Consider the following 22378-nt stretch of genomic DNA (forward strand, 5'->3'; position numbering starts at 1 on the left):
GAAGAAAAATGAAAAGTTCAATTCTTTGGTACTAATTCAACACTTTTTTGAACCTAACAACAAGAGGTTCATCATTCAACCCAAGCCACTTCTTCCCATTCTCATTAAAAACACCAACATTCCCACACACAAACTCCAGGACAATACACAATTTTATAACTCTCATTCCCGTACCTTTCTATTTTAAACCAATTGCTTATTGTCTCAATCCCCGGCCGGCCAGTAATGCCATCACTCATGACATACTTCCGTCCCGTTCTCTCATCCGCGCCACCGACCTTCCACGCTGTGGATTGTACACAAATTGTGGCAGCAAAAAACACAATGTTTAAATCAGTAGATAAATTTATGACTTGTTGGTTGTTGTCAATAGACAAAAACCTTGTTGGAAGTCCATTTGATGATTCAAGATTTTTTTGTATGACACAAAATGGACATGGCCTGTTTTTAGCTTCTAGAGCTAGGCCACCACCAATACTATTTCCATTTTGATTGATAGGTAAAATGGTGTATTTTAAGCCAATTTGTAGCTCATGGCCATCAGTGTCTAACACTGATGTGGTGGTAATTGGTGTTGTTATGGTTGTTGGCTAGTTGTAAGGTAAGATAAAGAGAATAAAATTATTTGGAGTATGAGTAATAGGTTTAGGTAGTTTGTAGTACTCATTGTGCCTTTCTTTTTGTTCTTGGACAATTTGAGTACTAAGTGATCAACCATGTTTATATAGACTATTTGAATACAATGACTGGTCGTAGTAGATTGGAAAGTACTTCTTCATATTTAGTTAGAGATCTCAAATTCGAGTTCAGGATGTAAAATCGTCTTTTGTCTTTTATAAGAAGTGCTTTATCTTTAAAATAAAATTTTCGGATACATATGTGATTTAGTTGAGCTTCAAAACGAGGATCGGATAGCCAGTAACAAAAAGGAAAAGACTATTCTGAGTAGTTGGAGCCTTAGAGGCGGAGGTCCTTTTAGAATTGACTTCAACAAGTCTGTATTATTATCATAAATACATGAAACTACTGATATTAATTAGAACTACTCATCTAAAATTAAGGCAAACACTGCACCAAAAAATCTTTAGCGTCAATTAATTAATGTTAATAGTTTTTTTAATCAATTAATGGTAATAGTTCAATTGCTGCTAAATATATTTTTAGAGACAATTACTAATAACAATTATATTTTAGCATCGTTGTTAAAGTCTGCAGCGACATTAGATCTAATGACAATTAAATAATGTTAGTAAATGTATTGCATTTTTATTAATGTGCATATTTATTGTTGGTGATTGGTAGTTGGAAAAAGAGGTTCACGAGGGGAAAATCATAGTGTCTTTTTCTTTTTGTTATTTTGTACAATTTCTACTTCTATGGGGACCAAAAAGTGACTTGATCTCATGAAGAAAATGAAATAAAATGTCATCACCTTGACTTGCTTACAAGTGTAGATGCATGTGCATGTGACATAATGGACAAAATGAATGCTTTCAACATGAAGAAAATGTTGGTGGATTAATTTTTAAGTTGTTCTTTCTTCATTAATAAGTTGCCCCATATGCATGTGGACTGTAAATATGTGTTTTATTTTATCATGCTATATAATCTATATGTATCCACTACACAAACTTGTTTGAGTCATGATGCTACCCATATTCATCTTCTAAAAGTTTGTTATTGATTAATTGGTTTTGACTAATTAGTTGGTTTTTAAGATCTTTTACATAAATGATACTTACCACTTAGAAGAAATATTTGGACGTTCACATAGGTTCGAGGAAAGGTTGAACTCTTAGGATGTCTGATATAAACAGATAAGACTTATTTGACAATTCAAATTTGTAATTTCTATATATCATATGTAAATAAATTTATCGTTACTTTAAAGTTCTCAGTTATCCTATATATAGTTTGAACGATACATAAATGAATGTCTTAATGATCTTTATCAATCAATTTGTTAATTGTGGACCTACGCTACCTCGAAAATCCATTAGAAAAGCATTCCTCAGAAATATTTTCTACGAATTTCCCCTTGGGATTTCTAATCAATTCTCGATGGACATCACAATGTGTAAACAAAGAACAAGGACAAAAACATATTTAGTAAAATCCTATAAAACGGGGTTTGAAGAATCTTTGTATATAGACTTTACTTTTATCTGATTTTTTTTTAAAAAAAAATCTTGTGAAGTTTAAGAGACTAATTCTAAAAGACCCTCTGCTTAAATGTAGCAAAAACAATGTGAAAAGAATGATAGAATTATGTAAGTGAAAAAAAGAAAAAGAAAAATTAACCAAGTTCCTATTTAACAAGCAAAACATGATCAATTTTTAGGGGTAAATTAATTCCTTGGTGCACAAAAAGCTCATGATGCATCCTATGATGAATGTATGCCTTTTCATATGTATATGACCTATATGGTTTAGGTGGAAAAAGCAAAAAAGTGGATTAAGTAACCAAAACCTTTAAAATTATAACAAACCCCTAAAAAGGAACAGTATTAAAAGCAACACTCCCCAAAACAATCATACCTCAAAATCTTATTCCTCAATCAACTTAATTTCTCTTTTGAAAACCAAACAAATCAAATATATACCATTTGTTATAATCATGATAGCAAAAATCATTTTTTGCCTTGCAGTTTTATTAGCAATACTTTCAGTAATTCTCCTTGCAATATTCTCACCAATACCCCAACAAAACAAATCAAAAAATCCCCCTTGGCTTGATTTATCCCTTTATATTCAACAACCTCGAATTCCCGCTTCCAATCTTCCCTTCGAAAAAGCTCCAACAGACTTTGGCGCTTTAATTTTCCATCGTCTTCTAACAGAAGGTCCGGAAAACACGTCTCGTGTAGTTGGAAAAGCACAAGGTTTCATCATCCCAATTCAAGATTTCGCGAATTCCGCATTTAATATTATTTATCTTACGTTTAATTCAAAAGAATTTAGTGGGAGTCTTAGTATCGAGGCAAAAAGTTTGACAAATGATAATAACAAGTTGAATGTTGTTGGTGGTACTGGCTATTTTGCCTTTGCTCGTGGCCTAGCTATTTTTGCACAAACAAAAAGGGAAGTTATTAATAATTATAATTTAGAAGCTAGTTATTATCATATAAAGCTCCAATTGAAATACCCTAATAAATCCAAAACAATTCCAAGATGAATTATTAGCAACTTCTTGAATCATTCTTTTTTGGTTCTTTTTATTTATATATATATATATATTTTACCTTTTTGCAACTCCTTAACTAGGAATATAGGTAGTTTACAAATTCCCACATGACTATGATAGCACTCTCGATAGCTTATTGAAGCACCAACATGGATTGTGGTGCAATGGTAAGACTGCTACATCCTTAATCAGAGGTCTTCGATTCGAGCCTTGGGTATGAAAAAAATCATGTTGGGAGCACCACCCCTGAATGAGCCTGCAGTGCACGATCCGAATTTAATCGGGACTCTACGAATTTCGGACAGTGAATAGAATATCCAAAAAGAAAAAGATATCTTATCGAAGCTTTGTAACTCGTGGCTAGTTTTGCAAGAGTAGTTACATTTCGTTGGAAGGGAAGGAGAAGGTTGTTCAACTAAAGCCCAACCTCTATGATCTGAAATAAATACAAAAATATCTCTTTAACAAAAGAATATGAAAAGAGCCCATAGGTTTAGAATCTGTTTGATGGTCTAGAATTTAAGACTTATAAGTCAAAAGTCAAAAATCACAATTTGTAATTTAATAAAAAGGGCAGCCCGGTGCACTAAATCACAATTTGTAATTTAATGATTTTTGATATTCTTTAATCAAAATTTTGACTCCGTCAGTGTTTATATCACCATGTATATACCACTATGTAAATCCAGTTAGCTCATGTTGTGCACAGTGCATGAAATCTACGTGTGATATACACCGATATACAAGATATATAAAGTTATATACACATACTGAAGTGACGGCTATGCATGTAATGTACACTGATATACAGGATATACACCTGAGATATGCACATATCACAGGTGCATTTTTAGGTTTGATTATTTTCTTCGAACTAATTCAATCACCTTTAACCTTCCTCAAATTAGATATATATAATCAGCGATGTATTTCAATCCATTCAAGTTACACTCACTCATACTCGTTCAATCAAATAAAGTGAATTAACGAACCAAAGGGAGAAAATATATGTTTTTTCTTCCTTACCATGGTTAATCCGGAATTTGAAGAACTGTATCAATTTCAACATAAAAATGGGGTATATATCGATTTGATTAGGGGTGGGTGTGGATTCCTTGCCTTTGGGGATTCTCAAATACAATACTCAGAACATGGAGTGTATATATATATATATATATAATTTTCTAGAATTAACATGATGTTATAGTCCAAATAGAAAAGTGCAACCCAAAAGACTAGTCTATTAACTAAACGGAGAACCCATTTAAACTATAAATCTATTAGCAGTATTTTTCTTTTTAATCAACGAGAGAGAATTGGCAGCTAACATAAATAGGCATTAAAATAAAAAGGAAAAAGTACAAGAATGTAAATTTGGACAAATATTAAAAAAAAAGTTTTTTAATTTAGACAAAAATTATGAAATTACGTTCACTTGTAGAAGGCTCACATAAATTATTGTGTCTACTAATTGATACAATTTAGTACACAGATTTTTAAAAAATACTAAACTAACCAAAACCACCAATTTATCATTGGTTCTTTTTTAAAATGAAAAAAATATATAGAAAACACCATTAAACTTGGCATGAATTTATTTTAATCTATCAACTATTGACAACCTTAAAAACACCTCTCTACTTGATTAAATGAATTTAAAACACCCCTTTTACGTTCACTAGGGAGGTGCTTCACGTTATGCCTCCTTAGTTCATTTTGAGCCCACGCTTGCATTCCTGAAATGAAGTTATGTAGCTTGTCTTCTTCGGACATATTTTGTATGTCCAGCATCAAAGAAGAGAATTCTTTGATATAATCCCTTATAGACCCCATCTGCCTTAATCTCTTCAACCCATCTCTAGCAATCCACGACACATTGCTAGGAAGGAATTGGTCCCTCATTTCTTTCTTGAGTTTGGTCTAAGAATCGATCATAGGCCTGCTAGCACTTGCATCGTCCGCATCTCTAGTCCGCAACCACAGTTTCGCATCACCCATCAGGTATATCATGGTGATGTTCAACTTGTCCTACTCAGAGATACGATCAGTAGTGAAGTACTGCTCCTTTGTCGATCTTGAACCTGTGAAGGCCTTAGATTGGGAAATTCTAACCTTGGAGTGTTCTACGGCATGACCTGCACTCGGACTAGCAGTCATCGCCCTCCGTAGAATCGTCACTTCCAAGTTTAAGATTTCGCTAGCCTTTTTCAGATCCTCGATCTGAACCAAGGCTCCATTTCAGAACTCATCATATTCCGCCATCTTTATAGATATGATTTCACGAAACCGAGCAAGTTCTGTGTTTAACACATGAACACGACTCACCATAGACGTCGTCTCATCGTCTTTCTCAGCCATTTCCATGAATTTTTCCAGGGCAGCAACTCTGTCTTTCGTATTACCTCCGTCAGCCATCGTGCTATGAAGCGTAATCGTGTCACTCTGATACCAGTTGTAACAGGGGTGATTTTTGGTTAATTTTTTCCACCTCAAAACACCCTCGCTCGGCAGTCAGCGTCGCACAATGACTTCAGCCTACCAACGCGTTTGACACTTAGTTTGAATTTGTGACAAACACACACAAAAAATAAATAAGACACGCAGTGTTACAGGCAACTTGCCCAACCTTTATTAATCTCTCGCTCAGATTATACAAAGGAATCTCGTGTCTTAGGAAAGGCTCACAACTCTTGGTACTTGCCTTAGCCAAGCTATATGCCTATATATATACAAACTGCCAGGGAGTTTACAGCACTAAGGGGGAGGGACGTGCATGGTCATGTGCCAGCACTTATAAGGGATCATGGGGAAACATGATAGGAAACGTGCCCTGAAATTTTGGAGCTCATGGGCGAAGTCTTCAGAAAACTCCCAACTGTCGCATGTGCCCCGCACACTGCTCAACCGTCGCATGTGCCGCACACGTGCCTCGCTCGTGTGCCTTGCACCTGCCTGGTTCCTTTACCTTGGCCGATTTTCCCTTCACAGCTTTGCCCCAACACTTAGCGAAATTGCCCATGCCATCACCTTGCCAATGCCTTGCCCACACTGCCTTGCCAGCACCATGCAAATGTCTTGCCCGCACTGTCTTGCCAGCACCATTGCAGTGCTTTCCATGTCCCTCTGCCTTGGCCTCAACACACCTATGCCAATACGCATGTTTGCTGATGCCAACCCCTTGCCTGCACGCATGCCTGCCCGGTGCCATGCGCTTATCTCGCGCATGCCCGCCAGATGCCATGCTCCTGTCCATTTGGTGTCAAGCGCCTATCTCACGCATGTCTGTGCCTGATGCCATCCTCCTATCTCGCGCATTCTTACTTGGTGCCATGTGCCTAACTCACGCATTCTCTTGCCTAATGCCATGTGATTGTCTCGCGCATACCTGGTTGGTGCCATGCGCCTATCTCGCGCATGCCCTTGGCTGATGCCATGCGCTAATTTCGCGCATGCCTGCATCTGATGCCCTGCGCCTATCTCGCATCACTGACATCCGTCAAGCAGCTTGCCATCACCCAAGCGCCTTGACTTGGCTGCACACCATGCCATTGGCATGCAACTCTGCACATTGCTTGTCTCACCCGCATAGGCCCATGTCAAGGGGTAATGTACAAGTCCTTGGCACTGCCTTTACCTCCATGCGCCCAAGTCCAAACTTGAGGGTCTAACAGTGAGCTAAGGCTAACAAAGGTGGCAGACTTCTATTCTATACGTGTCTCCAACTATTTATATTTAGATATAAAATTTGGCATTTATTATTTGTGTGAATATATATAATTAGATAGAAATATTGTATACACGTGAATATATTTATTAAACATACGGATACAATGTATTCACTACTTTATGCATGAGGATTAGAGGTATTTCGATATTGAGATATTGTATATGCACATATACATTTATTATATTCACGAATAATATATCTTAATATTAATATGTGTGCGGATACCATGTATTACACTTGCGCGCGGATACAAACTGTTGGTACATTTTGTAAAATCACAAACTATTCCTATACGTTTCGTAATTACGAACTACAACTATATACAAAATTTTCTCTATTTTTTTTTTCAATTGTCCCCCTAAAATAGGTATGTTTTAAATTAGTAGTCAAAAATAACGTCTGTCGATTATTATTTTTTTGTCCTCTAAATGATAAATAGTTATTATCATGTAATTTTTAAATTACACATCTGAAACTCCAGAATATATTTTAAGATACAAACCATTTGTCTATGGAACTTTTTTCTTTTGAAAATCCAAAATATAGTTTGATTATACATTGAATAGAATTTTTGAAGATGAGTTTGAAAACTTTGCATATCCAAATATAATTTATTTTTAATTATTTATTTTTCAACTTATATTCAAATGCTAATTTCTCAATTTATTCTCAAATGCTATATATTTTTCAGTATCACATTTAATACATCCAAAATTCCAAATTGACATTTCTTGCTTTATTAAATGTAAATATTGACTGTTCTTATCTTATTAAAAGGCAAATTAAAGTGGATTTCAATGTCACTCCATATAAGGATAATATTAGATTAATATATTAATTACTAACTCCATTATTGTTTTACTATTAAAATAAACAGCACATGCTGTTTTGTACTTCTAAAACCAAAAAGAACTTCATAAAAGTAGAAAACTAATCAAACATCACAAAACCCTAATCCCAGAAATTCAGAATTTCTATTCTTTATGCACCCTTTTTGTCTGCCACTTTCAAATGAGAAGAATAAGTATGAAAAAGACATTGTTGTAATAGCACATGGATGATATGGAGGTCTAATTTATTTACACATAAACAAAATCAAATCAAATAAAATTATATGCTTTATCGATATAGAAATAGCTATAAAAAGACAACTCGATGCACAAAAAATCTTGCATTAAGTAGGGTCAAGAAAAGCTGGGTCGCAATCCAAAAAATATAACGTAAACAGTCTACCTTAATAAAGCACAAGCAATTGCTGCTCTGATTCGAATTCCTAATCTATAGGTCACAAAAGGCGATTTTACCATTATTGCTCTAAATTCCCATCTTTATCAATAACATTGTCTATGCCAAATATATCATTTTAAAAGTGTTGAAAAGAATGTAGTAAAAATAATTAAACCATTTTAGGTGATATGTTTTTCTTTTTAATACTTAAAATATGATATTTTATTGGAAATTATTTAGTCTTAATATATCATACCCTTTATAACATGACTTGTTGAGACCTTCCTTGAAAAAGATACGTAGAACTCTTATGTGTTAGTATAAGTATTCTTTATTTCTCAAGTATAAAATACTATTGCCTCTTTTTCTTTTTTAATAATCAATATTATTTTGTAATAAGATATTGACTTTAATTAAAATAGCAATCCATTCTAAAATTTTCTTGTCACCTGGCTCTCATGGAATGGGAGTAGCAAAAGGCAATGAAATTTTTATTTTATATATTGAAAAATTCATGTTATTAACAAATTAGAAAGGAGGAAAATCCCATATCATGAGATAAGAATTTCTTCCATCATGATATAAGTACGCAATTATTATTGCATTACCTCAAAATCTCACTAAATGAACGTGTTCAAAAAGATGATAATTTTATTCGATGTGTTATTTAAGAAGAATTTTGAACGCCGTATGAACTAAATAAATCAATGAGAAGCCTTAATATGAATTAAAAAATGAAAGATTTTGAAAATTATTTAATAAAACATAGTTCGATACAATTAAAATAAGGAAAAAGGCTCAAATATGTCATCGAACTTTTAGAAAAGGCTTATTTATACCATCCATTAAAAGTTTGGCTTATCTATGTCATTTCCGTTTGAGAAAAAGGTTCATCCATGCAATTATTTGTTAACTGAAAACAATTCTATTTTGCAAAATCATTTTTACACGTGGTCAATTATGATTCAGTCACGTCATTCATTAAAGTATTATTTTTTTAAAGGAAAAAGGCTCAAATATGTCATTGAACTTTGAGAAAAGACTCATCTATGTCATCAGTTAAAAGTTTAGCTCATTTATGCCATTCTAATTAACAAATAATGACATGGATGAACTTTATCACACAAAAATAACATAAATAAATATTTTTTCAAAGTTCGATGACATATTTGAATCTTTATCCTTAAAATAAAGTACACCAATAGAAAAAGATATTCAATGCGCAACAACTGCTGATAACTTGAGGGTTCCAAAAAAAAAAGTCTATGCTATAGATACACAATAAAATTGCAAAAAAGAAACCAATCTATTAATTCACACTCGATATTAGGACCAAATAATTACATGCATATCATATATTTAAATCTAGGGTCTTTTTATTTTTTAATTTAACTATGATAAATTGTATTAATGTGTTTACACCTTTGTGCTGACATTATGAGAATCATATGACAGATCCATACAAGGAAATATGGCAAGAATAGTATTATAATTAAAACTAGAATTTTTCAAACTAAAATATTTATAATACTAAAAATTTAATGATGCATATAGATATGCAAAAGGGAGAATATTAAGCCTGTCAAGACCCCATCTTTATGCTATACAACCACTAAAACTTGATATTATTCAAACAAAAAGGTGGGATCACCCCACCGGCCAATCCAACTAAAACCCAAAATTGTGGCCTATTTTTTCAAAATGATTGCCTTTCAATATATATAATTGAATATTTTTGGTATAATAGATTGACATTATTCATATCATATATGTTCATGTACATTACATCCCAACTAAAAACAATACTTAAAATATATAAAATAAAATTGAAAGATCGTCGAATCAACCACGATCACTATTTGTGGTCAATTTTCATACGTTCTTAGCTTACTTTTCTCCCAAATGAATGCCGGATGATATAATAATCGATCTTCCTATCGAAATGCTTTCTTAGTCGACAAGCATTTTTTTTACTAGTAAGATACTAGTAAGGATGTAGTTTGTGACTTTTATTAGACCGATATTTAACATATAGGAGCTCTTCTAGGAACGCCTTTCCTTTTGTGCAAATTCTTCTTTGGTTTCAAAGTTGAAATGAACCATGTTTGAATTACCTCCGATGACTCATTCAAAGAGATACAAGATTCGTTTTCATTTGAGTGATCGAATTTCGTAATTTGATTGGAGATGTAGTTCTTCTGACGTTCTTTGCAAATATTTGCATCTATAGATACCTAAAATGAATTTTCATGAAAATGAATTTCATTAATAAGCAAATAAAATTGACAAATATAAAATAAAACATTAAAAATATATGGTAAAGTAAAGAAAATTTACTTTGCAAGCAATGGAGCAAAATCGATTTGGCAAATCTTGAAGGTGTCTCCCACAAGATTCACACATTACACTTCCCTTTAACTTTGAAGTTTTGTTATCTTTAGATTGAGGACGTGGATTTAAATGTATAGCTTTTTCACCATTAATTTTATAAGTCTGCAAAATCAATAATTTTAATATAGTTAGATAATAACCAAAACAATAAAATTACTAAGAAACTTCATCACTAAATTAATTGTCGAAAACAAAATTTTATAATAATTTATTGCTAAATAAAATTAGTGACGAATTTTGATATTTTGCTACAAAATTTATATATTGCAAATTCTTATTTTTCAATAGTGATATAACAATGTAATTGCTTGAAAAAAACATATAATTTCAACAAACGAAATAACTGAAATGATTATCAACATTCATATGCCATTTAGATTAATTCCTTTCCCATTTAGATTAATTCCTTTCCGATGGGTGAATAAGCATATATAATTATTGTGTAAAATTTAGTAATAATTAATCGGTACATTATTTTGTTCCCTTTTTATTGAATAAATAATATTTATAGGTTATGTGACAATGAATTCATATTTTTTTCATGTGTAAAGGACAAAATGCAATCATTCACACTACTATTAAAATTTATTTCTTCGTTATAGTAGACAATATCCAATAAAAGATAATTTTTGCACAATATCTACATTATAATTTTTAAATTATTAAGTCCAACATAACTAATGTGTGAACCAAGGACCTCCTAACAATATATCAAACATAAAACATTATTCTTTTGATATTTAAGTTATATATACTAGTTGAGTGACCCGTATATGTTTTATTATATAACTTGTGAAAGATTCTTTCAAGTTAATAAAATATTATCCATTTATTATAATACAATTCCTAGGTTCTTATTTTGAAAAATCTTATAAATAGATAACAAACTTTAAGTAGTATAATACAAAATTAAAAATATCAAACAAAATTTAACGGTTATTTAACTAAAAATATAAAAGTTTGAAAAGAAAATTCAAATACATTTCTAATGTCATGACTATATAAGAAAATAATATTTTTTTTCTAAATATTAATTGTCCCTTTGTAATTATATAAGTAGTAACTTTCTAGTGGTAGTAAGTAGACTCTTAGTGCAGAATTAAAATGAGTTGTAATTGAGATATTGAACAAAACTTGATAAAATGGAAAAACCTAATCCATTACTAAGTTACTATACAAGAAAATTATAAATTTTATATATTAAAAAGACTTGAAAAAGATATTTAACTCTATATAATATATTTTTTAATTAACATATAATTTTTTTTGTATATTTTAGATTTTAGCTAGGGCTGTTTTGTGAGCAAATTAGATTAAGATTAAGTTTCTGTCTCCCTTTAATTAATACATATACCTATTGCTATTTTTGAATATTTGTTATATTTCCTATTAACTTTATGCTTTGCATCTAAAAAAAAAGTTAAAATAGTGAATTGTGAAAAAAAATAGCAATTCTATTTAAAATGTTTATAATATCTTATTAAGATTTGGACTTTCACCACAGAACAATATCGGTTAATTTTGAATATGTGATAGTAAGTTAATTACCATTTATTATTTATAATAAGAATTTAGATGTAATTATTCGATAACTTTTTTAAAAACTATTAGTGAACTTTTAATATGTGATAGTAAGTTAAATACCAATTTAAACCACCAATCAAAATCTATCACAGAAATTTACCATTTACCATAATTATTAACAAGACTTGATGATTCTACGAAAAATTTTAAACTATCAACAATTTTTAATATGTGATATCAAAGTAATTATCATTTTAAATCATCGATCAATATTTATCATACAAATTTACCTAGTTACCTTATAAAACTTGATTCTATAAATTTTTTTGGGGATTTTTTTTTAAAGTGTCAGTGTACGTAGAACTCAAATTCTCATTTTTACCACACACAAACCAAAAACTACTAAATCAATAGCAAAAGAACATGCATAATTTGACTAATTAATTGAACTTTTGCGTTTTTCAAAAGTTAATTTAATTAACTATTCTCTTATCAATATTACGAAGGAAAAAAATACGTTGTAAAATCTTAATCAAAATTTACGTAAATTGAATATGAAATTAAACAAAAAACATACCTGAATTTCAGAACAATTTATATGTTTCTGAATCTCATGGAGTCTAACAACGTCATGATAAACATATTTGCAGATTTGAAGCCATTCATGAAAGCAGTGCGAAGAAGAAGATACACAATGCTTGCAGAAACAGAGATTACAATCAATACAAAACATGTTCTTCTCATTTCTTCTTAATTCTCTGTGATATCCACACGATTCAAAAAACTTGATGTTGAGCAAATTCTTAATCCAATCTGCTCTATTCATCACTCGAATTTTTCCTCCAATTAGCTTCACAAAAACAACAATCCCGTCATTGAAATTGAAAATTTAAGATCTGATAACAGTTTAAAATCTGAAATAATAATGAATATTATCAAATTGAAACACATATAATATAAAAAAACTTAATTGATATACTAACCATTTTTTGTGTAGTTTTAGTGAAATGGGAGAAAAAGAGGATTATTTTTTTGGGGAGTAGAAATGGAAAAGAGAGTTTTTTCTTTATAAAAAGCAGTGGGAAAGTGAAGGAATCATGGCCGTCAGATCATTGATATGGGGCCCACTTGAGCGTAATTGTTAGGTCTCTACTGTCGGATTTTCCCCCCAATTTCGGCCACTGCTTTCGGGAGTCATGGAGGCGGCCGTCTTTGTCTTTTGAAATTTATGTTTATAATAATATAATATATATATATATATTTTGTTTTGGAGATTTTGTAGTCAACTTAAAAAGGAAAAATAATATTTGGGGATAAATATCAAAGGTCATAGTTATAAGCTAGAATAGAATTTGAATATTATGGGTTTAAAAATAATATACAAAAATATATTGAAGTAGTTATACCAATTAGTGATTTTTAATACATATACAAAACTAATGAACCTCAAATTTAACGGGAAGCAACAATTTTTTATTAATCAATTTCAATATTTTAATTTAAATGCATACTGACTTATTTGTAAATAAATTTCAAACTTCTATCATTTTATTATAATAGCTATTTTAATCGGTTAAACCAAATGAATTATTGTTTTATTAAGAAGCTAAAACATGAATAATTACTTTATGAAATGAAATCTTGACAAACAGAGTTTTGTAAGTTTTCAATATTGACTTTTTTAATCATTTGACTTAATTTTGCATGCACGTTATAACTTGTGTTACCCAAATTTACTGTTACAAGACACAATTTACAAATTGTGTTACACAATTAGAAATAAGCTTAGTAATTATTAGTCAAACTAATTTAGCATTTCAATTGAGCTAATTATTACATTTTGTAGAAAAATTACATGTTTTAAATGTCTTTGTCGTACATAAACAGATTTGAAAAAACATAGGGTAGTTCTTATTTAGATTCTTATGTAATTTAGTTAAACACATTAATCTTTAATTAATTAAAATATATATTTTTGATTCCTTTTCTAGTTAGTAAATATTCACAAATTTAACATAATTAATAGTTGTTCCATTGATTAGTTATGTGTTATGATAAATTTATGTTCTTAATTTCTATTCGACAGCAATATTGTTCTAAAAATAGTACTAGTACAAATATAATATACTTCAACATAAAGGGACTAAAAATCACACATTTCAATTAATTAAACATTAAATGTATTAGTCTAATAGTTCTCTTTTTTTTTTTCGAAATAAAATAAAGATTGTGTCTAGCATAGCTCATTTTCTGCCGTCCTAATAGGACAATTCATTATGGTACTGAATTTTAAAATGAAATTAGAAATTAATTAAGAATCTATTTTCCCTTTAAACATTTCATTTTTACTATTTGTTTTTGATTAATGGGTCATATAAAATCCAGCAAAGCAAATCTTGATAAATGATGATTTTAACCCAAGAAAAAGGGGAATGATCCTTAGCAATAACAGCTAATTTTCATGATTAGCATTTGGTATGATTTTCTTGATTGGATTTGATGGGATTTTGGCCCCTTTTTCTTTCTACATTTTTTTTTGGCTTCAGCTTTTTCTTGTTAATTAACAGTGGGGAATCTTGGTTACACAAAGTGACGAAATTTTCATCAAATTGCTTTTTTAAGTAATTATTAGTGTTTATAAAATAAACGATCAATTTATACCTTTAATGGTTTGAAAAAATGGTCCATATGTCGTACAAACTTATTGATTACGCTAAATAAAACAAATTGTTTTTGTCTATAATTTTACAGAGATTTGAATGACCAGTTGGATATCATTGAGCTCATGCCTTTTATAAATAGGGCCAGAAAAATTTGATAAATTCAAGATATATTAAGAGTTAATTATATGAACTATGGTTAATTTAGATTATTATAAATTGTGCAACTAAAAGTTTTACTCGTTGTTCCATTTATGCCGCAATCAAGCTTGTTGATAAAAACTAAAATTCAGGATATTTTTTCATATTGGTGATATGAATAAAGGGCTAAGAGCAAAAATTAAGGACATTCACCATCTTTTGTCAATTAAATATGTATAATTTACCTAAATCTCATAGTCTTAAGAGATAATTACATTATTTCTCTATTTTTTTACAAATTATAAAAATTCCTTAAAATTTATTGACTAGACTTCCAAATACATCAACAAACATCCGAATACATAGAGGAGAAATGTATCCGAGAGGATTTTTTTAAAAAAATGATAAGGAATTTTAAAATTTTTGATAAAATAAAATGTGTATTTAGATATACCATATACACCGAGTTTTTTTTCAAAGTTATTGGGTGCACGTGTACCTCCAACCCACCACGTGGGTCCCTCGCTAGTCTAGATAGGATAGGATGTATTCAAATCTTACGCCATATAAATTCCTCGGGGAAGAAGAACTAACAACATTGTTCTTTTATAACTAATGTCTTACATAAATTGCTTGAAGGAAATCATTATGCCAAGCCCAAAATAAGAAAACTACTGATAATGAACACACCATTAAATAACAATGCTTTCAATTTTGTGAAGGGGAGAACTTATTTATTACAAAGTAAATCACCTTGAGCAAAGAAAAATCCCCAAATCACCCAAAACATTAGATAACAATATCCAATTTTGGTTCAGCAGAACATTGTAGTCCTTCATTTACATATCAAAGTAGACTACTTCATAGCATCTTAGAAGAAGCAATTGATACCATTAGACGAACCAAACGTGAGTTCATAAACAAGTGACCTGAAGATTGACAGTCTGATAAAACGGTACATTGAAGTAATTAATGAGAGCTCAGAATCCAAAAAGTGCCGATCAACAGTTTCTCCTATTTATCTATCATCTGTGAGTAGTAAGCAACTGAAGCTTCTCTTTGTGGTACCTTTTCCAGTATTGCTCTCGACTGTTTTTTCTAGGACGTTGTTGTTGTTGTTGTTGTTGTACTGCAACCACATAAAGGAATATAGATAAGAATCAATGTATGAATGATCTAAAAGCTTGCTTCTGAGGAACTTACGCTTGAAAGAAAGATGATGTTGATTTCTGAAGGACATCAAGTCTTGTGGAACTATATGCTAATGTTTAGAAACCTAAAGTGTTGAGGTCAGACTCTTCTAAATTGAGACTTTAGAGCAACCATTTGCTGATATAGAAAACCAGTAAAATAAATAACCCAATTTGAACAATAGAAAGTCTAATTAATGAGACCAAGAGATTCAAATGACAACATTTTTTTATCAAGAACACCCACAGCTTGTCAACCTAAGCAAGGAACTCAAGAAGAAATTCTACCACATGCTGCAAACTGAACAAACTCCCAAACTGCTATTCTCAGTATTTCAAGAATATTACCTCTATATGCATAAAGGTAAATTACTCTGTACTGTCGTTGCTACCACTGCTTTTGCTGCTCTTAATTACTGGTTTCTTCCTTTGTATGAACAATGACATTTTTGTTATATTCCAGCTTCACACTTCCTGTGTCACTTAGAATGTAGCTGGTTTTTTCTGTTTTGGTTGAATATAGTAGTGCTTTGCAGCTTTTTGATTGAATGTACTGATGCTTTGAAACTCTATGGGGCTTTTGAGTCAACTAGGTTAACTAAGGAACTTCCCATCACTGCTTCTGATGTTTTAGTTGGTGGACAAGAATATTTATATGTATGATTAAGGTGTCAAAGACATTTTGGATTTGAGTCAACATGAATATAAAGGAAGTTTTCAAGTTGCATCTGAATGTGCTCGTTTGTATATACATGGAAGTCGAGTGTGGTTTTTCACAAAATTTCACTTATTTACGTTTTTATGGTTTCCCAACATGGCAACTGTGACTTACTTGGCCACTTGACACATGTATCCAAACTAAACTCGACTCAACACAACTGGAGGCCAAGACTGTTTAGAAGGAATATGGCTTCCATATTCTCCCACACAATCTCATATAATCAGCATTTTTCTTCAATAAACCCACGCTTCAGTTGCGTTTTGTGCATTAGGCTCCAACATGCAAGTTGTAGCTTTTTACATTTAACAACTCTACTAGAAAGAATCAAGCACGAGTATAAGGACAAGTTGGAGTTATGTACAATTTAGATAGGCCATTGAGAGAGTTATCAACTTCATCAATAAGTTCTTATTAGTGATTCCTATCCTTAGAGAATACAAATGTTCCTTTCACAAAATAGTACATCATTTCGCGTCAATTTCATGACAAATGAAATCACAGACTGGAGGTGCCTTAAATGCGTAACTTTATTAAACCATCGATATGCAATTTAAGTTATTCCATTCATATTGATACTTCATTCAAAAGGAAATCGCAAAAATGCACTCATAAGAGTACAACAAAATCAGCATCCAAGGAAGCAAAAACATTAGGTGATTTCTTTTCATCTGTCAAAAACTTGGGGACAGATTTACCCGGTACTTGTGCTGGTGGGAGAGAGCAGGTATCCTATGGAATTAATGCAGGTAAACATAAGCTGGCCCAGACGCCACGGTTATTTAAAAAAAAAAAAATTCCTCTCACTCATCTCGAACAAAAAGCTCAACATGTCATAATCCAGGACAAAGAAATATCAAAAGATTGAAAACAAAGTATCCAAAATCAATATTAATAGTAGTTACCGGGGTCATTGATTATCTGCCAGTTTCTGTTGATCTGTGCCTTCATCATTTAGGTTTCCAAACTTGTCCTTGAAAGAATCTTGCCTCTGCAACCACATCATGTGCCCCTGCCAGTCAAATTACACAAATTTTGATCTTTTAAAATCAAAAAAATTGGTGGTAGTGTATTATAAGATGGGGAATCGATCCCTCGCCAACAAGGTGAAATTTCAGTAATCAATCAACTGAGCTTACTTGAAATTGAAATTACCTGGAGAGCAGCAGCCCAGACAATGAGGAATGAAGCGAACCACAGTTTCTTGTCCTTGAGGAGTTCCTTCACTACGAATTTCCTCTTCTCCATTGATGAGTACCTCAAAACCCTTGTTACCAAAACACTATAATTTGCATATTGAAAATTGGATATACTCGAGTTGTGTTACTCAAACGGGTTAACTCTTATGTTAATTGTACTTCACACCCACAAGTTTTATATTATATTTTCACCCCAATTTTATTTTTAAAATCAAACTCTCCTCAACTTTGAACAATAATCAAACTCTCCTCTTTATCCTAATTAAAATTTTAAAATGCCTATTATACCCTTTCATTATCATTTTTTTAAGTATTCTATTTTAAAAATAAATTATAAATATCTATGTTAAAAAATAAATTATATATAATATAAAGATATATTAAATAGATGTGATATAACAAGGATAAAATAGACAATGCATGAGATAAATGGGGAGTTAGATTTTAAAAGTAAAGTTACATGTATATCCTTTATTATTTATTGGGGCAAAGACATAAATTCACCCTTGAACTTGTTCTGAAAAATCAGTTATACACTTAAACTGTCGTAGTGACCTATTACCCACCTATTTTTGTTCTAAGTGTAATTAATACCACCCCAAAACTGACAAGAAAATAAAATTAAATATAAAAATAAAATAGGCGCATTTAAATAAAAAATAAACTCAAAAAAATAATTTTTTTAACCCAGCCTCTATATTCTCCTTCTTCATGCTCCTCTTTTCTTATTCTCCTTCGGACTTTTTCTTCTTCATTTTTTTCGTATCACAATTCAATACTTTGTCACTCAATTTCCACCATTATCAAGAGACTTTTCACTAATTCCACACTAATTTGACTCATAATTAACACACCAAATCATATCAAGATGACTCACTAAAAAAGAGAATTCTTTACTCCAAATTTCACAACGTATTAGATTCTAGAAATTAGTAATTTTGTCCTCCTCATCTTTCTACTTTCACCTTCAAATTTCCAGCAAGATACTAGCAAACCCTCCAACCTTAAAAACCCCAAATATACTTGTTGCCGGTAGGTATGCATATGCATACATCCACTTGCCTTGTTTGGTTGAAAATTGAATTTTTTTTTCATCTAGGTATTCATATAAATGTGCAGATTCACATATTCACTTGTCTTATTTGGTTAAAAATTATTTTTTTTTTCATCTAGGTATTTATATAGATTTGCATATTCACACATCCACTAGCCCTTTTTGGTTTGATTTGGCTAAAAGTTACATCTTTTTATGAAATTTTTGTATTCTTGGTTGTTTGGTATTCTTTATAATCAAAAGAAATGGTCGAAAATGGAGTCCAGATGAAAAAGAAGAGAGAAAATAAAGACAAAAATGGTATCATTCTGGTGAGGAAGAAGACAGAAGATAGAGGCAAATATGGTTTGAAAAAAAAAGTGAAATAAATAAATAAATTACACGTGTAAGCTTTTACAGACCTGTCAGACGCATGCACACCACTCTAGATTGTGTGACTGATTTTGTACTTTCGAAGGTGGTATTAATTACACTTTGAACAAGAATAGGTGTGTAATAGGTCACTACGATAGTTTAAGCGTGTAACTGGCTTTTGAGACAAGTTCAAATGAATGTATGCCTTTTCATATGTATATAATTCAAAAGAAAAAATATATATATGTAAGAGTATAACAATTCTAATTTGAGAAAGTTCTCAAAGATCAAAGTCACAAGGACAATAGGCCATTTCTAACTACATAAATTTCATTTATCTTCAACATAAACTTCAATAAGTAAAAAAAAAAAAAGAATACTCCACAAAGTTATATCCAAAAGAATAGTCATAACTTTTTTATCCTTGTTCAATTTTGTACAATGATATGACACATGAATGTATACACACACTATAAACTAAACTAATGTTTCAAAATGGCCTTTTTAGGTTCTTCAAGTCCAAAGAATCAATACACTCTACCTTACCTCTATGCAAATTCAACAATTTCAACAAATCACTAGCCTTCTCCTTAGTATTATCACTACATCCAACTTGTATTAGTAGCAATAGCTTTTGAAATGCACCAACTTGAAGTGCTTCATTAATAAGCACAACATTTTCCTTTCTCTCATTCTTCACAATTAGTTTCCATAAGATTGAGACTGCAAATTCAGTTGCCAAATTTGACACTCTCAACAATTTCTTGATCAAAACAGGAATAGTTAAGGCATAATTATTAGCCCTTTTTGTCCCTTCCTCTGAGTTGCAAAGTCCAGCCAAAATTCCTAATGCTTTTTCACATATGCTCTTTTCACAATCCACAAGTGTCTCTAAAAGCAATTCCACTAACCCCAAATCAACAAATTTGGATCTTGCTTTCTCATTTGATAATTGTGATGAATTAACCATATGGTAAATAGTTAATAAAGAAGCTTTTGTGGTAGTAGGACATATTGGCTCTTTCACTAACTTCACTAAAGATTCCAAAGCTCCATCAATCTTTAATAACTCTTCTACTCTCCATGTTTCCTCCATTCTCATAATTTCTTTTAGCAAAAACACTGAATTCCTTCTGCTTGATAAACTACCACATTTCAAGAACCAAACCATGCAATTTAAAGATGATTTTGATCCAAGAATTGACTTGGACTCACCATCTAGAGGCAATAAAATTGTCAAAGTTGATAAAATTTCTTCCATTGTTTCAACTTCATAAACGGATGATTTCTCCATAAAACCAAGAAGTGTAGATGATAAAATCTTCCCTGCCCCGTTTGCAATAAAACAGCGTTTATTCCTTGTACTTTCCTTTATCATCTTCCTCATTTTCATTACCAGTTCGCAACCAGACTCTGAGCCTTGCTGCAATTTGCAGGAAGACTCGATCTTCCTAAGAATCACCGTTACCTCTGATGAGGTAACGGGAATTCTTGGAGTTGGGATCCTCTCGATCCCATGATCTTTATTCAAAACACACCATTCTTGGATCATTTTCCTCATGGTATGATTAGGAATTGGCTCAAGTGTCTTCAACACTTTTTTAGTAATGGGACATGTTTGATTCCCACTTTCAATCCATGTCTCGATGCTCACTCGATCATACGTTATCCCCGTTGATAAAGTCACAGGATCCTTCATCAAATCTAATGAAATTGGACACTTGAAATGGCTAGGAATCATCAACAACTCCATGTTTTTTTCTTCAATTTGTTTCTTTGAGTTGCTCCTCCTTGATGCTCTTCTCTTCCTCCATGTTGAAATCATTGTTTGTTACAACAAAAAGTAAAAAACTTAACTTGAACTAGAAATCTTTAGACAAATGAGTTTGGTTTTATGATTTTATTGTTTGCAAGTTATATGATAGGTAAAGAGTGTGTAGGAGTTAATGTGTATATATATGTGAGTTTGTTGATGTCACGCGGTTCAACTTCCAATATTTAATATAATTGAAGTATAGTACTATGTATTATAGTTTTAATAGTAAAAAGATATTCAAGAACGTGTGAGCTAAATTGAATATTGACTAAGAAAAATTACAAGTGTTGAATAGGAATGGGGCAAAAAAGGGGTGCTAAGGAGGTTTGTTTAGACTAGCTAGAGGTGTTTTTTTTTGTTTTGCTTTTTTGACTAGAGATGTTAGGTATAAGGAATATTGAAAATAATAAATAAAAAAGAATACAAAGGTTGGTTTAATTTTGACGGGAGAAAAGAGACAACACAAAAAACTGGTCGCTGGACTAACCTCATTCATTTGATTTTATTATTGTGTATTATATTAAGGTATTAGATTATTTTTTATAGTTAAAAAATTACTTAACTTTGCTTAAATAACACAAAAATCATGACTAAAGTATTTTGTATTACAAAATACCATTGAGCTTTGTATAAGTATTAGGGCTCGGTTCGGATCGGTTTTGAAGTTTATGGGTTTGACTTATCGGTTATCGATTTATAGACATGTCAAACCGTTATAAAACCATTTGATATTGACTTATCGGCTATTGATCATTATCGATTTAACCGTAGATTTGATACAAAAAAAACATTGAAAATTACTTAAAAACAAAGTGACAAACCAAATGAACCATGCAAATAAATTGATAAATTGTGTCTTGCTCAAAAACAAATGTAAAACATTGTATAATAATCAATAGTTTGAAACAACAAGAAATAAAAGTATGAAAACTAAATACTAAGTGAAAGACTTTATATACCAAATGGTAATAAATATAAATTATTAAGTTATTATCGGGCTATCAGGTAACCTGTTAAGAAAATACATTAAATCATTAAGAACTTATAACCCGATAATAAAAAAAAATTAAAATCATTATCGAAACTGCTAAACCAATAACCCATTATCAATAAATCAATAACTTTTTTTCGATTCGATTTATTGGTTTCGGTTCGATTTTGAACCACCCTAATAAGTATAGTAGAAAGTAGCT

At 31.1% G+C, this 22378-nt stretch overlaps 4 protein-coding genes and 1 pseudogene across 4 annotated transcripts; 1 reads left to right on the plus strand and 4 right to left on the minus strand.

Moving 5' to 3' along the window:
• Positions 1–749, minus strand: LOC129870873 (kunitz trypsin inhibitor 5-like; annotated as a pseudogene).
• Positions 750–2581: 1832 nt separating this feature from the next.
• On the plus strand, positions 2582–3175 carry LOC129904924 (pterocarpan synthase 1). Its single transcript, XM_055980338.1, has one exon. It carries the CDS (start codon positions 2618–2620, stop codon positions 3173–3175), a length of 558 nt encoding a protein of 185 aa, XP_055836313.1. The 5' UTR covers positions 2582–2617.
• Positions 3176–10120: 6945 nt separating this feature from the next.
• On the minus strand, positions 10121–13104 carry LOC129870683 (protein RGF1 INDUCIBLE TRANSCRIPTION FACTOR 1). The gene is made up of 4 exons (XM_055945530.1): positions 13037–13104; positions 12631–12903; positions 10476–10631; positions 10121–10372 (listed from the first exon to the last, which is right to left on the minus strand). Exons 1-4 carry the CDS (start codon positions 13037–13039, stop codon positions 10163–10165), a joined length of 642 nt encoding a protein of 213 aa, XP_055801505.1. The 5' UTR covers positions 13040–13104; the 3' UTR covers positions 10121–10162.
• A 2335-nt stretch (positions 13105–15439) lies between these two features.
• On the minus strand, positions 15440–18137 carry LOC129871717 (uncharacterized). Its single transcript, XM_055946689.1, has 3 exons — positions 17918–18137; positions 17668–17774; positions 15440–15983 (listed from the first exon to the last, which is right to left on the minus strand). Exons 1-2 carry the CDS (start codon positions 18008–18010, stop codon positions 17673–17675), a joined length of 195 nt encoding a protein of 64 aa, XP_055802664.1. The 5' UTR covers positions 18011–18137; the 3' UTR covers positions 15440–15983; positions 17668–17672.
• A 1621-nt stretch (positions 18138–19758) lies between these two features.
• Positions 19759–21313, minus strand: LOC129871660 (U-box domain-containing protein 21-like). Its single transcript, XM_055946617.1, has one exon. It carries the CDS (start codon positions 21192–21194, stop codon positions 19860–19862), a length of 1335 nt encoding a protein of 444 aa, XP_055802592.1. The 5' UTR covers positions 21195–21313; the 3' UTR covers positions 19759–19859.
• Between the last annotated feature and the right edge of the window lie 1065 nt (positions 21314–22378).

Source organism: Solanum dulcamara, chromosome 10 (assembly GCF_947179165.1).
Source record: "Solanum dulcamara chromosome 10, daSolDulc1.2, whole genome shotgun sequence".
Classification (NCBI taxonomy): domain Eukaryota; kingdom Viridiplantae; phylum Streptophyta; class Magnoliopsida; order Solanales; family Solanaceae; genus Solanum; species Solanum dulcamara.